This window comes from Lemur catta, chromosome 2 (assembly GCF_020740605.2).
Source record: "Lemur catta isolate mLemCat1 chromosome 2, mLemCat1.pri, whole genome shotgun sequence".
Classification (NCBI taxonomy): Eukaryota; Metazoa; Chordata; class Mammalia; order Primates; family Lemuridae; genus Lemur; species Lemur catta.
The window spans coordinates 45,896,356-45,912,335 of NC_059129.1; the positions used below are offsets into that span (position 1 = coordinate 45,896,356).

Sequence of the window (15,980 nt, forward strand, 5' to 3'; positions counted from 1 at the left end):
ACAAGGTTGGGGACCACTGAATTAGACAATAAGGGAGAGGGTGCTAAAACTGGAGTTCACAGAGCTGAGTCCTGGCCTGGTTCTTTCTGAAGCTGGCTGTGTGATCTTGAAAAAGGCACTTCACTACTCTGAGCCTGGGTTTCCTTGTCTGTAGAGGAGGATGATAATGCCACCTTCTTCTGCTCCCCTCCGAGCAGCACAGTGAGCCTGCCAGGGTTGGGGAATGGGCATTCATGTGTTATGCGAGAGAGGGGAAGGATGCCTTTGATGTCTTTCCATGGAGAACACATTTCATGGACCAAAAACCCAGTGCTGCATTCTGACAATTTTTACCCTGGTTCGAAGTGACAGAATTTGGTCACCAGAGTTTAGGGACTAGTAAGAGATGATACAGAATCAGGACTGGTCCAGATTTTCCCAGACGTATAATGAACTGTCACCTTGACAGTCACAGCATTGTAAAATGTCAATTCTGGAGAGTATCTTGTCCCCCAGGTCACCCAGCCTAGGGGCAGCTGGACTAAAACCCAGGTCTCTTGATAGCCAGCTCAGGACACTTTCCTTCACTGCCTTGGTGAGGTGGCACTCTCTGGGTCCCAGCTCCAGGTGTCCCGTCCTGGAGAGGATCCAGAGAGAGCCCCAGGCAGGGACAAGGAGGCTGACCCCCACAGCCTTGCAGGCACCAGAGTGCCAGACATGTGTCAGGTGGATATCTGTCTTGCCTCCATGGTGAATAATCCAGATCACAGCTTTGTGCGAGTCAATTTCTTTATTTGCTCAAATAATACAAGTACAAAAATGAGAGTCAGATGCCAGCATCGGGAACTCATAGCAAATACTCACACGGCTTAAAGAACATCATTCCAAATAAGAAAACTGTATAAAAGGTTCCTGACCTTCATTTCCAAACTTATTCCAATTCTTCAGATTTTGGTGCTGTGTTCCTGAACACCGCCTAAAATAAACCCATAAATAACTCACCTCTCCCCTACTCCTCAGAAGCAGCAATAAAACCTAAATGACTTTCAGCATATGCTTAGTTGAGCTTCCTAAAACTTTGTCTCATGTTTGAGGCCAGTCCCATCTAAGTGGCCTCTCTACCCTTGGCTTCTCCCCCTCAGTGCTACCCCACAACACCTACCACAGGGTCCACACGGCAACACCGTATCCACCGTGGGTAACATGATTTAGTTTGCCACTCAGGTTGTGACATCCTCTCCCCTATGACCACATGTTCCAGGCAAAGTCCAAGGGAGCTGGACGTCTGTTTGCAGTTGGGCCTGCTTGTAGATATGGAATGTGGCAAATTGCCCACCTGAATCAAGCTGTTGAAACTGTTCAGCTGCGTAGAAGGCAGAGCCTCTAGCACCCTACATCTCACCTTTGTGCAAATACAAAAAAGGGCCCTTTTCTCAAGACACTTTACTGCCATCAGCTGGAACATTGTCATCATACATCTAGAAATCTACAATGCCTAGGATGTGAATAGCAACCCCTGGGGTATGATGCTCTTGAGCAGTGCACATCTATGCAGCCATCCATGGCAGTCCAGCTTGAAGCCATCCTCTACTTCCTGAAAACCATCTAGATCTAGCTATAATAAGAATAATAACATACATGGACATGGCACGCTGTAATTTTTGGAATTCTTCACATCCATTTTCTCACTGACTCAGCAAACTCCACGAGCTGGGAGAGGTAAAAGGTATCAGCTTCATTTCTCTGGTCATAGAATTATAGCACACAGAGTTAGAAGGATTCTGAGAGACCAGGAGTCCTCAATTTATAGGTCTTTCCTAACTGGGGCCTGCAGAGCTCCTGGGAGGCATCTATAAATCCATATGAGCATTAAACACTGTTGACCAACTGAATAAATGATGTGTTGCACATAGATGCACAACTGTTAGTGTGTGGATGTTCTGGTTAGAGATTAAACAAAAAATTATTTTTAAAACATCTGGAAAACTGTCAGTAGGCCTTCTGAATGACAGTCTAGAATCCAGGGTCTAGAGAGGAGAGGGGACATGTTCAGGGTCCTGCAGGAGGTTTGAGGCAGGGGGACTCCCAGTCTGGTGCAAGATTTCCCCCACCACGGCCTCTGCATCTCGCCCCGTGGGAAAGTGCTTGTGCTTTCTCAGACGATGGTGTGTGGACACAGAGTAGCTGTCTGCTCTTGTCTTCAGTCATCTTTGTGAAGCATGGGATTGGGACATCACGGAGCATCTTCAGGGTCTCCTGGCTAAGACTGCCAATTGTCTGGCCAGTCCAAGGGAAATCTAGCACGAGGCACAGCTTTCAATCTGGACTTTGACTCTCAGGACTTGTGATGTTCTGGGAGGAGAAAAAGAACATAGGTGTTAGCCACAGCCCAGTTATTTGTGGGTCCCACTCTGGTAACAACAGACGTCCCATTATCCCCTCAACACCCCACAGTAGCCCGCACCTCTGTTCCTGCAGCGCCTCCTGCTGACATCGCTCTCCCAATCCCTCCTCCCCAGATGGCCTCCTCGCCTCAAAGGTCAAAATCAGTGCCTGTCACCTCCCAGAAGGCTCCCAGGACCAACTCGCTTTTTTGGCCTCAGCTACCAGTCTTTTGGCATTTGATTGCTGTTTAATTTTGTCATCAGTAAACAGTTGTCTTTCCCATTAACAGATGAAGTCTTTGAAAGCAGAAGGTTGCACAAGCCCTCACTGCACTTTGCATAGCTAAGGAGGCTGTCAGTATCTACTGACTGGGTGAATAAATGCATGAATGAATGGTTAGTAAAACCAGACATGCAGTCAGGGCAACTGTTTGTATAATGCCTTTCACAAAGAAGTCAGATCACTCTGGAAGCTATTACCTACCCCACCCGGGAGGGCAAATTACCCGGAACATCCCCATTCTTGGGGAAAAGACAGTGAGGAGGTGAAAAGAGAGGTCTGTGGTCATGAGAAGCTCCCGCCAGGAAAACAAGCCACGGCAGAGCAGCGCATTTGAGTGACAAGGCAAAACTGTCCTGAGATAGACCAATTTTCTTGCGAGACTTCTCAAAGAAGTCTCGAGAGGCTTCTAAAGGTAACTGCAGGAGAGGAAGACAGAAGTACTTTGGTGATAGTAACTTCACTGCAAAAAGGGTCTGGTTTCCCAGGGGACCACTCAGATGCAGAGTCCTGGTCCTGTTTATCCAACACCAGCAAACAGGATATTTCCTTCCTGTAAAGCCACACCTCCACTCAGTAGCTTCTACACTATAGATCTGGGCCACATGTTTGTAAGCAGGTTATCTTAAGTGAGTTAGAGAAGGATGGGGAAATCTGTTCATCAGAGTCCATCAGAAAACATCAAAGCTCAGAATTTTTAAAAAATTAGTGGCAGATATCATCTCTAAATAGAGTATCTCAAAGCCTTAGGGGAGGGAGGATGATCAGGAATAGCACGGAACCGATCAGAGCAGTGCGGTGCTGGCAGGGGGGAGGCTGTTCTCAATCAGCAAGGCAAGGTCAGGGAGTGGTGGCCTCCTGGCGGCCTTCCAGGACCACACCCCCTGGAGCCTTCTGGTCTACCTCAGCCACCCCCTACTGGATATAGAACCTTACTTTGTTAGTTAAATTTTATGACAGCCTAGAATTGGGAAGCCGAGCAGCAGAACCCGTGAAATAATAACAAGGCAAGCTAAGATAGTGGCCGGCCCAATGTACCACACTGATCTCAAAAAGTGTGAGGATGTACACATGATTGGAGACCAGAGCCAGATAAAATGATGGTAATAATGGGGTAAAATCAGTGAGGTTTGGGAAAAGAAAAAAGTCATTGTGGTATAAAATTGTCTCAGAAGGTCTCATCGAGGAGGAAGTGGCATTTGAGCAGAACTTGGAAAGTTCTGAACTAAGCAGGGGAGGGGAGAGGACAGTAAGTAGATCCCCCTGGAGGCCGACTGTGAGCCCGTGGTCACTGGTGCCACACTGCCACTGCCCTTCCCGCCCTCTCTCACCGGCTGGGACTCCCTGTATGGGAACTCGGTGCAACTGTAGTGGCTTCTTAAGCCCATGAGGATAGACATGGCGTGGCTCTTGTGGCCGGCAAATTTGTTAGTCAAGCCAAAGCCAAACTGGTAGGGTCTCTTGGCGAGGCTCCTGTCCAGCTCAGAGGAGTGGGCCACCCGGCTGCGCAGGGTGGCTACCAGCTTGCTGAGGGAGGATTCTGAGAACTCGTAAAAAAATCTCTTAAAGCTGGGGTGTCGTCTGATCTGGAAGCAGAAAGAAGGCAGGCCGTTAGTGCTGCAGGCAGTACCCCTCCCCCAGCTCCACGCAGCCAGGCTGGCACCTCCGTGTCCCTGGGATGAGCGCCCCTTGTTAAGTTCCTCTACCATCTGCCCCCCACCCCAGCCTCCCAGAATCTGCCCTTCAAGGTCCCGCTCAGAGCAGCAGGACAAAGTCGGGGTGCGGAGGGAGAAAGTGCAGGCCTTTAGACTCAGGTAATTCGGAACCAAACAGCCCCAGAGCCTTCTCTTCTCCCTCAGCCAGCCCCTATTTCATATATAACCTTACTTTATTTAAATTTTATGACAGTGGCGAATCTGGGTGCTTAAGTATCATTTACTAGCTGTGTGGCCTCTCTGAGCCTCTGTTTGGTCATCTGTAAAATGGAGTAATAATATCCCCCCACCCCCAGATTGTTGGGGGGAATTAAGTGAGATAGTTGGTGTAAAATCTTTAGTGCAGAGCAGATGTGAGATAAATTTTGGTTCCCACTCTAGGGTTCCTGCAGTAAGCTCTGTCCTCTTAACACCTAAATGTGTTGGGTTGTTTTACCCCAGGGCAGACCTGGACACAAGGAGCTGGGCGTGGCTAGTTTATTTGTTAGGTGAGCCCGGGGAGCACTGAGGGAGGACTGGAGAGCTGGGACACGGGTGACACAGCAGCCCATTCAGTGCAGCAATTGGAGCTTAACCCACAGAGCAAGCCGGGACCCAGCACAGCACACGCTGCTCAGTTATGTCTCCCAAGGGCGAGGGAGCGGGGGGTCTTCGTACACCAGCTCCCTTCAGCCGCAGGTGGAAGGCTGCGCTTGGGGCAGTGTGGGTGTTAGTTCTGCCTACCACATGGACAGGAAGCGGCTCTGGGTCCACAGGCAAAAGGATGCAGGTGCTGGCAGTTGGGAGCGGGCCGGTGTGCACTCTGGCGGTAAGGTGAGGTGCCAACAGCGTCAGCCACCCTGATGACTCATCTACAACCTGCCCTTCACATGTGATCTGTGTTTGCCTCTCCAAGGAGACTGGTTTTCAAGGGCAGGGAATCTTTTGTTACAGGCTATCTAGCAGGGGAGGAAAATCAACAAGCTTGGAAGAATTGGAGACCATAGAAATGCTGAAGTGTGTGCCCAAGACGGAGAGTCGACAGCGAGACAGCCAAGGACGGGTCAGCCAGGCTGGTGGCCAGGCGTGGGCTGAGGAGGCCTCCAGGGAAGGGGGCAAGAGCTGAACTTCAATGGTGGATCTGGATAGGGGGGGGTCCTGGCTGGCAGAGGGACCGCCATGAGCACTACGTTATTTTAAACTATCTGTTACCCCATCTGCTACGTGGCTGGAACTTTCTACATATGCACGAAGCTTGGTCAAGTAGATAATCATCCCTCTTTTTTGCAAAAGAGGAAACCGAGGCTCAGAGAGGTTAAGGGACACGGCCAAAGGTGCCCAGAGATGCAGACTGGGGACTGAACCCAGGTCTCAGCTGGGGGCAGCGAGGCCCTGCAGTTGGCCCGGGGGACTGCGTGGTGCTCACCTGCCGCCCCAGCTGGCCGTCCACCTCCTGGAGAAGCGCCACCAGCTCCTGGATGATGAGCTCCTCTAAGGGAGATAAAGAAGGACGGAGCAATGGTGACCAGGTGACGCCTAGTCCCCTTTCAACAACAAAGTGCCGCGACAACACATCTATCAGTGAAAGACAGTCTTTTATCTCTAAACCTCAGCACACAGATTAGTTATGACAGGACCAAAAAAAATCTTCCCTTGAACTAAAGTGGGAGCGTGAGAGCTTGGTTTGCATTTGCTTTATAGAACTAGAAGGACTCAGGCTTGCGAGCCTCTCCTGTAACCATATTCAGTTCCATTTGACAGGTGGGAAACCGAGGCCGCCCCAGCGTCCCTTACCCAGGCTACCGTGGGGTCCTGTGGTCAGAAATGGGAGTTTGGACTAGAAGCAGCTAATCAAAATGCCAGGAGGGGAAAACCCAAGGCTGCCGATGCAGCGGGAACGCACCCATCGGCCTGGGTTATAAGCAGTGATGTGCTGGGACTGGCTCCTACTACGTTCGTTGTAATATTCATGAAATTTGTGAACCAGTTGTTATGAACTCTTGGCAGCTTGAAATTGGCCAAGGTAGAAATATTTATAGCATGGAAACGTGCAGATGCTACACAGCAGGGCTTCCCCACAGAGAGCCTGTTTGCCAGCACACCGCTGGCTACAGACCCAGTGCAGGCCAGGAATTTTATACGGAATATCCAGGCAAACTAATGGGGGTGTCAGCTACCTCCCACAGAATGCGGGATAGACAGGCGTCCTCTGGAGGAGGCTCCACTGCAGCTCTGCCCCAGCAGCCCCAGGTTAAAGGCCAAGCCTCTGCCCTCTGCCCTGCTCTAGAGTCTCCTGGGGTATTTGCCCTTCCCAATTCCCTCCCCAGAACCATTCCCTGCTCAGCCTGTGAAATCCACGCAGAAGAGAAGCCCCAAGAAGCTGTCCCAGTGAGAGCAGGGGCAGTACTAACTGGATTCGCATGCTCTGTCCGGCTGAGGTCCCCCTTCTGGCTTGTGGCTTCTGGCCTGGGAAGGTGCTTCTGAGAGCCCAGCTGGCCCCCCTTCTGCAGGTGAGGGCTCCTGCAACTCGAGACCTTCTGCATCTGAGGGCAGAAAAGAGTTGGTGTGTTTTGCACCAGGTGCAAATCCACATGCACAAGCCGATCCCAGGTCCTGAGAAGACGCTGTTCACGCACGAGCACGAGAGGGCTCCTGGCTTCCAGGCTCCTCGGTGAGCTCCCGCCCAGCTCTGCCTCAGAGGCGGGCACAGTGCTACGGTGCTGTCATGGCCTTCTCCACCAGCTCCTCTGCCTCCTCACCGTCTGGGAGTGGGCACAAGTACGCCCACGGGCCTCGCCAAGGGAACGCCCTTCCCGTTTAACTCTTCGAGGCTTTCCAAGCCACTTAGCCTGTCTGAACCTCACTTTTCCCATCTGTCAGATGGGAGTGATGAGACTGCCCTCACAGGGCTGTGAGCTGGCTAAATGAGACAACAGTTGACAGTGGCGTGCAGTAGGCACTCGGTGAATGTCAGGGCAGTTACTGTATAGCAGGGGCCTCAGCTTTGGTGGAGTGAAAAAACAGGCCCGGGCCAGAGCCTACTTCACACTCCAGTCTACTGTTTTCTCTTAGGGTTCCAGGTGATTCTGACGCTCGGATGCTCTGATCTCACGCCACAGTTGTTTTTAAGTGCATGTTGGGGGGGGCATGTGTTATGAGTGGGGGGTCCTACTGGCAACCGGCCCCTCACATCTGCCTGCCTCCCCATGCCTCCCCACTCTGCTCAGAGCAGAAAGCAACAGGGACACGCCACACAGCAGCCACCCCTGCCCTGGAAGAAGCCTCCGTTACCACGGCAACACCAGGCCTGCGTACCAAGGCTGCTAGAGACGGAGGGCCGATGGCCACCCACACACAGGGGCAGATAGCTGGGCCTCTTGTGCCGCTGGGCCTCCGGGCTGGCAGCCCCTGCTTTCTTGGGCTCCTTGGAGTTGTGTTTTCTGTGGGAAAAGCCTCTCTTGAGGCTGGACTTTTTCTCCTGGAATTTCCTCCTGCAGAGTGGGGCTGGGTTTTCTACAGCCACGTCCACCTCCTGGACTTGAGGCTGCTGTGGAGGAGATGAGAGAAACTGAGTCAGGACTCCTGACCTTGAGGACACTGCAGGTGAGCTGGGCAAAGAGACCCGCTGTGGGCTGGCGGGTGTGGCCCAGGGCGGAGAGCGATGGATGCCAAGCAGGGGAAAGGAGCGTGGTCTGGAGCTGGCTGGGCGGCTCCAGGGAGGACGAGGGCCTGGGCCGGGTTTGGCAAGACACAGAATCGGGGGAGGGGCGGGAAGTTATCCTGCCAGGCAGGGTTGGGGGTTCCATAGTGAGGTCAAGGTTACACAGGCAACATCTTCCTTACCTTCTCTCCCCCTTGTTCCTCTGCATCCTGGAGTAGGGCAGTGATCTTCTGGATGAATTCTCCTAAAAAGATCAAAGTGCCTGCTTACACTCCGGTGCTTAGAAAAGCCCTCCTGTGGTCAATCTTCATTTCCTAAGGCGGCTCTCTGGGAGATTCTCACAGGTCCTGACCAGGGCTACACACCCCGGCCCCTCGAGGGTGCCGATGCGCTGTCAGGGGGTCCTGAGGGCAGAGCTGGTTTCCTGGGACACGTGTTCACTTATCTGTTCACCTACCAGGGCCCACACACAGACGCGGGGCCCCAGGCTCCAGCGGAGGCCTGCGCCCCTAGGTCCCTCCTGCGGCACCTCTCTCCCTCCAGGTAGAGCAGGGCCCTTCCCGCTTCCCTTTCAAGGCACGTTGTCGATAAAAAGCAAATGGGGCAGAATAGGGGCGGGGAAGCAACAATCGTTAAAAGTATTTTCAGACACGAAGAACTGACAAGATTACATGATTGATTCTAGGCCTGGCTCTGCCTATGGTAAAATAATAATAATAGTGGTGGCAGCTACCATGTGCTGAGCTTCTCTCCTGTGGCCCCCGCCCCTCTTCCTACCCTCTTTACTTCTCCTGAAGCTCTGTCCCCAAGCTGGGCCACCTAACAACAAGAATAATGACAAGTGTCAGCTAACATGTTATTAGCTGCTAACAGGTCCTGCTCTAAACGCTGTATAGCCATTCATTCATTTAGAACCACCAACAATTCTAGGAAGTGGGTACTATTATTATCCCCATTTTGCAGATGAGGAAACTGAGACCAGAGATGAAGTAACTTGCCCAAGTTCACACAGCTTGATGGGGTCAGAGCCCAGATTCAAGCCCAGGTCCTAAAGATCACACCAGCTCTTGCCGTGGGCCAGCGTGTTCCTCACAGCCTCACGCTGCCCCAAGGAGGCCAGTGCTGTCACTGTTGACATGTACTGAGACTCAGACAGCGCGTGTAACAGGCAGCCTGGCGTGGCCTCCCCAGCCTGCTGGACTCAGAATGGGGTCTGGGCAGGTCACTGCCTGTCTCTGGCTCAGTTTCTCTTCTGCAACTGGAGAGTCACACCCGACGTTTTCCCAGGGGTCTCTGAGGAGAGGAGAGGGACACTGACTGTATTCCGAGGCTCTGTCCAGCTGCGACTCCTCTTCGGGTCCCTGGCTTCCTGGGTGGGTGGAAAGTTCAAAGGGACTGGGACCCCCGCCGTCTGTAGGCAGGGCCCCTTGGGCTTCAGGTTCTTCCAAGCCTGAGAAGCAAATGAAACGGTGGGGGGGCTATGTCAGTCTGAGAAGCTGGCACAGGCTCTAACATGGGCCCCGTGGCTGGATCACGCTAAGGCCGCGGCGGGCTGGAAGTGAGCGGCTAGGCCAGGCCGTGTCTCCGACTTACTGGTCCAGACCAAGCTCCCTTATCCCTTCCTATTTCCATAGAACCGGCTTTCCTGGGCTTTGCTGTCCTCTCCTCCCTCCCTTGGTGCCCCCACCCTGCAACATTCTGGCTTGATCCACAGGTTGAACGGCAGATGCCGGATGCCCTGCATGAAGTAACGGATCATGGTCAGAATCCCCCTACATGAAAATATCTCCCCGTGTGGCCTCAAATTCCACCACTGGAGACCCACTCTTTAGTGTTAAGCATCAAAATGTAAATGCCCCTGGCCAGGACGCCCGATTAGGCTGCTCCTCCCTGACACCCAGGAGGAAACTATCTGATCCTTTCTCCCTCCAGCCCCGGCTCCATCACCGATGGGCCGTGTGACCTTGAGCATATTGTTTCACCTCCCGAAGCCTCCGTTCCCTCATCTGTAAAGTGGGGATAATAACTGTATTTCATAAGATAGCTCTGAGGACTGACTGAGATACAGGTACACAGTAGGGAAGTATCTTATCTTGTCGGTGAGGAAACTGAGGCGCAGAGATGGGGAATGACACGGAAATCAGCTCAGAACCCAGGGCTCCTGCCTCCTGGTTCCTGTTCCTTCCCACACACGCTACCATCCTCGCCAGCGTGTGGCAGAAGGTGCCGAGAGATGAGGACGGCTGGGGGAGCCCTGAACACGATCTCCGTCACGGGCGTAGCTGGGCTGCCCGGATCTCAGTGAGGCTGTGTGTGGAGGGACCTGCCGGCTTGCCTCCTCTCCTCCCGGGCCCTCCTCTCACCACCCAGGGCCGGGTGCAAAAGTCAGACTGGGCTGCAGCCTTTAAAGCGGCCAATTCCAGCCCCGGGGAAGGTTCCAGAGCAGGAGGCAGCTGCAGGGTTGCTATAGCAACTGTGGGGCCGGCTCACCAAGGCTGCTGGAGATGGAAGGCCGATGGCCACCACCGACACACAGGGCCAGGGGCAGAAAGCTGGGTCTCTTGGGTGGCCGGGCCTCCGGGCTGGGAACATCTGCAGCCCCTGCCTTCTTGGGCTCTTCAGAGCTGTGTTTCTTAAGACAAAAGGCTCTCTTGGGGCTGGACTTTTTCTCTTGGGATTTCTTCCTAGGGGCTGGCGCTGGGCTGTGCAGGGCCATCTCTTGAAAGTGCTGTGGGGGAGAGGAGAGAAGCTGAGTCAGGCCCCTGACCTTGAGGAGAGGGGAAAGCTCCCCTGGCAGCGACCGAAGAGGCCGCCAAGCTGCAGGGCAGCCCCCGGCAAGGGGAGGGCTGAGCTCTGGGAGCAGCAGCAGGAGGCTTCAGGGAGGGGCGGGACAGGAGCCAGGACCGCAAGGACAGGGGGGGCTTGGCAGGGGAGGAAAAGGCATGAGCCCTGGGGATCTGCACAGGCAGTTTGCTCCTCACCTCTTCTTGCCACTGGTCTCCCGCTCTTTTGAGCAATTCCACTATCATCTTGATGATGGCATCCTCTGGAAGAAAGCAGATGTACCCAGTTACTCTTTCTAAATGCCCTGATAACGCTTTTAAACGACTGTCTTGGGCTCCTCTTAAAACAGCTCCTTAGGCCAGGCAAGGGGGGGAAGCACCACATCCCAGGGGCAGGCCCTTCTGCAGAAGGGTCAGAAGGTCCGCACGGGAAGGGCACTAAGTCAAAGCATGCCATTTCATGTAGGAAACTTCAGGTCAGCCCTTCAGGCATTCAACTTGTGCTCCACTCTTTCCTTTGAACTTCACAGATCCGTGAACGTCCACTTTGTGTTCAGTAAGCTGTGTGAACTTGGGTAAGTCTCTTAACCTCTCTGGGCCTTCATCCCTTTCCCTGTGAAATGTGGATCATAATCCTTGTCCTCCCTCCCTCAGAAAGCTGTCAGGACATCAGATAAGGGACTGGGCTTGGAGACACTTTGCAAGGCCAGTGCTGATCTTTCAACCTGCAAAATTCCACTGGGGAAAAGGGTGGATACGCGGCCGAGCTAAGGTGGAGGACAGAAGGACATCAGCAGGCGTGACAAGGAGAGAGCCTGCCACACTCCCCAGTCGTCACAGAGAAGCCACAAACAGCAGAAACGGTTTCCTTTGACCTACTCAAGGACAACGTGCTCAGACTGTCCTCTGCCTGTTGCCCGCTGATCCGTCTACGTGCAAAGAAATGCAGACAGACCCCGCTCCCAGGCTGTCTGCACGGTCCCCTCCCTTCCTCCCTCTCACGTATACACTGTCTGCTTGTGCTCCCGGGCTTGGTCTACCAGCTGATTCCCTCTCATGTGGGAAAATGAGTAGCTGTAAAATAACTGAACAGCCTGCAGAATAACTAACTAAATACCTTTTAGTTATTCTTTGACAGATGCATAGCTCCTCCATTTCATATCTTTTAAAATCTACCCATCTTTTTTTTTACAGGGAATTAGATGAATATGGTATTATTCTCTCTCTCTCTCTGTCTCTCTCTCTCTTTGTTTTTTAGAGATAGGGTCTTGCTATGTTGCCCAGGCTGGCCTTGAACTCCTGGGCTCAAGCAATCCTCCCGCCTCAGCCTCCAGAGTAGCCAGGACTATAGGCATGTGCCACCGCACCCAGCTAAAATAAATTTTAAAAGACTAAAAAACAGTCCCATCCCCATTAACACACAAGGCAGGAGCATTTGCCGGCAGCCTTCCCAATTCCTCAGACTCCCTTCTGGGAGACACTAAAATAAGCAAACGTGGCCAGAAGTACCAGAAGAAAGATCAGTGCACATATTTTGAGAGCCACCAGCCAAGGTCTCAGTCATCATTCAGAGCGCTCCATCTCATCTGGTGACAGCCACCCCGGCCAGGGACAAAAAGACACTAGAGATTCTCACTCACGGTCAGGCTTTTTGACCTCCTCTTCTTGCTGGTGACCGGCGGCTTGGGGAGAAATGTCCGAGGCAGCAGCACCACCCTCCTCAGCGAGCAAGGACTGGTGGGGACCAGAACCCTCGCCTCCTGGAAAGCAGAGGAAAGTAGTGGGTGTGTGGGTGTGTGCGTGGGGGTGTCAGCGACATTCTTCTAACTTTGTTAATCAACATGAGAAAACAACACAATTCACAGCACAACAGGCTCTGCTATAGCCAGCTCTAGGCTTACCAAAAAATGAGGAACCCACCAAGGCTTTTATTTGAAAAGAGGCTGCATCAACCCAGGTGCCCCTCTCGGTCCCCGATCCCTCATCCTGGGTTTTCTCAGGTCCCTTCTCCCCCTCCAAAGCACAGTGGGTTTTGAGTGCTCAGCACAGAGCTCCACCTCCCTGCAGGGGCCAGGTGGCGCCCAGCTCCAGGGTCCCGGGGCCGAATAGGAAGGCCCCTGGGGAGGAGTTCCCTCATTTACGAACGAGGAGCCCAACGTTCCAGCAGGGACAGCTCAAGCTCAAGTTCACAAGGCAAGTTTATTTCCGATGGAGCCAAGTCTAGAACCAAGGCCTAGATCCAGCACCCTAGCAGCACGTGTGGGCCGGTGGGGGCGGGTAGGACTCCCCCCAACCTGCTCCCTGCCTTCCACGTCTCCTGGGTCTGTGCTGCTCATGCCAGAGGGCTTCACAGCAGCGACCAGGCGCTGAGCACTTCCCTGTGGGCCACGGCCTTCCCACGAGAAACTGTTTAATCTTCATTTTATCCAGGAAGAAGATGGAGGCTCAGAGAGGGACGCTGCCAGCCCCAGGCCACACAGCTAGTGATGCTGGAACCTCAGGCAGTTTAGCCTGGAGCTGTCAGCTATGGGGCTGTTCTACCTCAGAGAAGGGTCACAGTGACGCCGTGACACTGTCCCCGCAGCTGAGAGGTGTGTGGAGCAAGCTTAGCACACTCTGGCCCTTGGGGTGGGGCAGTGGGGTTCCCGCAGGAACAGGCAGGTCTGCTCACCCCCGAGGGCTGGGCCCGGGTCCGCCTCCGGGGACAGCCCTGCCTCTGGGCCTCCGGCCGCCTCAGCGTCAGCCTCCTCGGTTTCCTCAGCAACCTGTCTCTTCCGACCATGCTTCCTGCGGGTGGCCTTCCTGTCCTGGGCTCTCTTCCTGAGGGCTGGTTCCCCCGGGGCCTGCGGGGGCTCCGTGGGCTGCGGGAGGCCCTCCCTCCCCTTCGACCTCCTGCTGGTCCCTTCCCGGGGCTCCTCAGGGCCCGTCCCCAGGAGCAAGTTCAGCACCGTCTTCAGCCACCCCTGCTGGGCCCGCCTCTGGCCCTTGTCCTTCTTGGCGTCTTGCGGGGGCCTCTGCTGCGGGGAGAGAAACTCGCTGGCCTCCTCCAAAGTGAGGGCTGCAGCCCCAGTGCCCTGCGCCTCCGCAGACGGAGCCAGGCTCTCGGGACCTCTGGCCCCATCACCGGCCGTCTGGCGAAGCGCCTTCCTGGAGGAGACAGCAGGCGGGGAACGTCGCTGGCAGTCCCGTGCCTCTGAGTCTTTCCGGGGGGCTTGCGGCCTGTCCAGAGACTTGGTTCTCCTGTCTGCCGCCGGCTTCCTGGGGCGCCTCGGATTCTCCATTGGGCTATAATGAAAACAAACGGTTCCCTTAGGACAGGCCTGCCGGAAACTGCCAGCATTGGCCAACAGTGCTGACCAGTGGGCCGCTCACCCTGCCCGTTCACGTGAATCAGGGCAACCTCTTGTGCTGAGCTGTTGTCTAAGTTCCTCAACCACCCCAGGGTACGGAGGTGTCATGGTCCCCGTTTTACAGAGAGCACCACTGAACCCCAGGGGGATGGTGCCCAGATCTCACAGCCGGTCAGTGGCACCTCTAGAGCCTCTGGAAGGGACACAGCCCTGCCCGCACCTTGGTTTAGTCCACTGAGACTGATTTTGGACTTCTGACCTCCAGAACTGTAAGATAATCAATTCGTGTTGCTCCAGAGCCACTGACTTGTGGCATTTTGTTTCAGCAGCAACGGGAAACGAATGCGGCTGGAGCCAGAGGCCAATCCTGCCCCTCCCTGGCCTGGGGACTTGGGGCAGCTCACACACCTTTTCAGGACCCTCGTCCCCACCTGAAACATGCCTGAGACCTGCCCTGTCTCTGTGGCAGGCTGTCACGAATATTTTACGAGGCAGCTCTGTAAACGGCAGCTCTCTTCTTCCGGCTGCTCAGGCCACAACCATGGAGTCGCGCCTGACCCCTTCCTCTCCCCTGCTGGCCGCAGCTCCGCCCCTCCCTCCTTCACCAGGACCCTTCCCACCGCGTCCTTAGCGGTCTCCCTGCTCTCCTCGTGCTCTCCTTACTCTCCCCCTCAGCAGCAGTGGGGGCTTTTACAACAAAAATTTTATTAAAAGTCCCCTTTGTCTATTTTGCTAGGCCTGGTGTCCTCAGTGCCCAGAACAGTGTCTGGCACGTCGCTGGCACTAAGTACTTATTAAATCAACGAATAGATGCATAGCACAGATACACTGTACAGTACCTAAGGTACGTTTGGATGTGTAGTTAACTCGCAGTGAGTCGGCCCTTGCGTTCTCCAGCCCGAGTGGAGCGGCTGCTCGTGGGAAGGAAGGAACCGCCTCCCCGGGCAGCATGGTAAGCAGGCCTGGGTGCGGGCAGGGCACTCAATCTGTGTGTCTTTAATCAGAAACTCTCGGGGCTTTCCAGTTTTGCCGAAATTGTCAGAAACCCTTTGCCCGTTGGTGGATGGTAAAAGAAAAATAAAAGGTGGCTTTGAATCCCAACCCTGCGTTCCCAGAGATTCTTACCAAGCTTGGGACCATGGGTTGCCTACTCCAATTTGTCATTATAGGTTTAGCACGCATTGACTACGTGTTATGTAGAGGCATGGGATGTTAATTATATATTTCCATCTTATCTCCTGCCTTCACCAACCAATTCAGTTACTCTAAAATGTATCTATTGCTGTGTTCAGCTTAGAGGCAGAAATAAGAATCTATAATTACCATTTCATATGTCTGAAATCTATGGCAATGTGAAGAAGATACATAGAAGAAAAGACACAGGGACACAAAGAAAGACTTGAAGGTGACAGTGACATTCAGGGCGCCTTCCCTCCCTCGGCACCCATGGGGGGAGGAAGGACTGGGCGATGTTGCAGCCCCAGGTCGCCAAGACCAAAGGCCGCTGCGTACCACCAGCACAGCTGGGCGTCCACACACAGACGACCTTGGAGGAAATGAGGGATCGGACCAGGGAGGAGGCAGGCAATTTGAAAGGCTTTGTTTGTTGTTTAATGTTCCTTAAAAGGAACATCTGGGCTACACAGAAACTCTTAGCAATAGGTGCATGTGCCTCATATGGAAATTCACTAATGTTCCTGAAGCCTCAGAGGCTGGTTGTGCTTCTGAAATAGGGTAGGGGGTAGGCTAAGGAGAACAAACCATAGAGGGAAATATTTGCGTTTGTTCTCATTTATTTCTTTCAACAAACATTTAATAAGCACGCACTATGCCCCAGAAATCACGCTTG

At 53.7% G+C, this 15,980-nt stretch overlaps 1 protein-coding gene across 2 annotated transcripts; it reads right to left on the bottom strand.

Annotated features, from left to right (window-relative positions):
• Positions 1-1,191: 1,191 nt before the first annotated feature.
• On the bottom strand, positions 1,192-14,345 carry BNIP5 (BCL2 interacting protein 5). Of its 2 annotated transcripts, XM_045543605.1 has the most exons (12): positions 14,154-14,345; positions 13,453-14,066; positions 12,422-12,541; positions 10,980-11,044; positions 10,489-10,726; positions 9,317-9,448; positions 8,181-8,242; positions 7,653-7,884; positions 6,749-6,880; positions 5,764-5,828; positions 3,975-4,229; positions 1,192-2,331 (listed from the first exon to the last, which is right to left on the bottom strand). In XM_045543605.1, exons 1-12 carry the CDS (start codon positions 14,237-14,239, stop codon positions 2,296-2,298), a joined length of 2,037 nt encoding a protein of 678 aa, XP_045399561.1. In that variant the 5' UTR covers positions 14,240-14,345; the 3' UTR covers positions 1,192-2,295. The 2 variants fall into 2 exon arrangements, with proteins under 2 accessions (XP_045399561.1, XP_045399560.1); XM_045543604.1 differs by lacking the exons at positions 1,192-2,331; positions 3,975-4,229; positions 5,764-5,828; positions 6,749-6,880 and having other exon boundaries at positions 7,404-7,881.
• Between the last annotated feature and the right edge of the window lie 1,635 nt (positions 14,346-15,980).

Coding starts and splice junctions, on each gene's coding strand:
- BNIP5 (XM_045543605.1), bottom strand. CDS start 14,239: ATGACACCTCCGTACCCTGGGGTGGTTGAGGAACTTAGACAACAGCTC. Junction 8,243..9,316: donor GGACAGAGCCTCGGAATACA/GTCAGTGTCCCT, acceptor TGATCTTTTTAG/GAGAATTCATCCAGAAGATC. Junction 2,332..3,974: donor CATACAGGGAGTCCCAGCCG/GTGAGAGAGGGC, acceptor TTCTCCTCCCAG/AACATCACAAGTCCTGAGAG.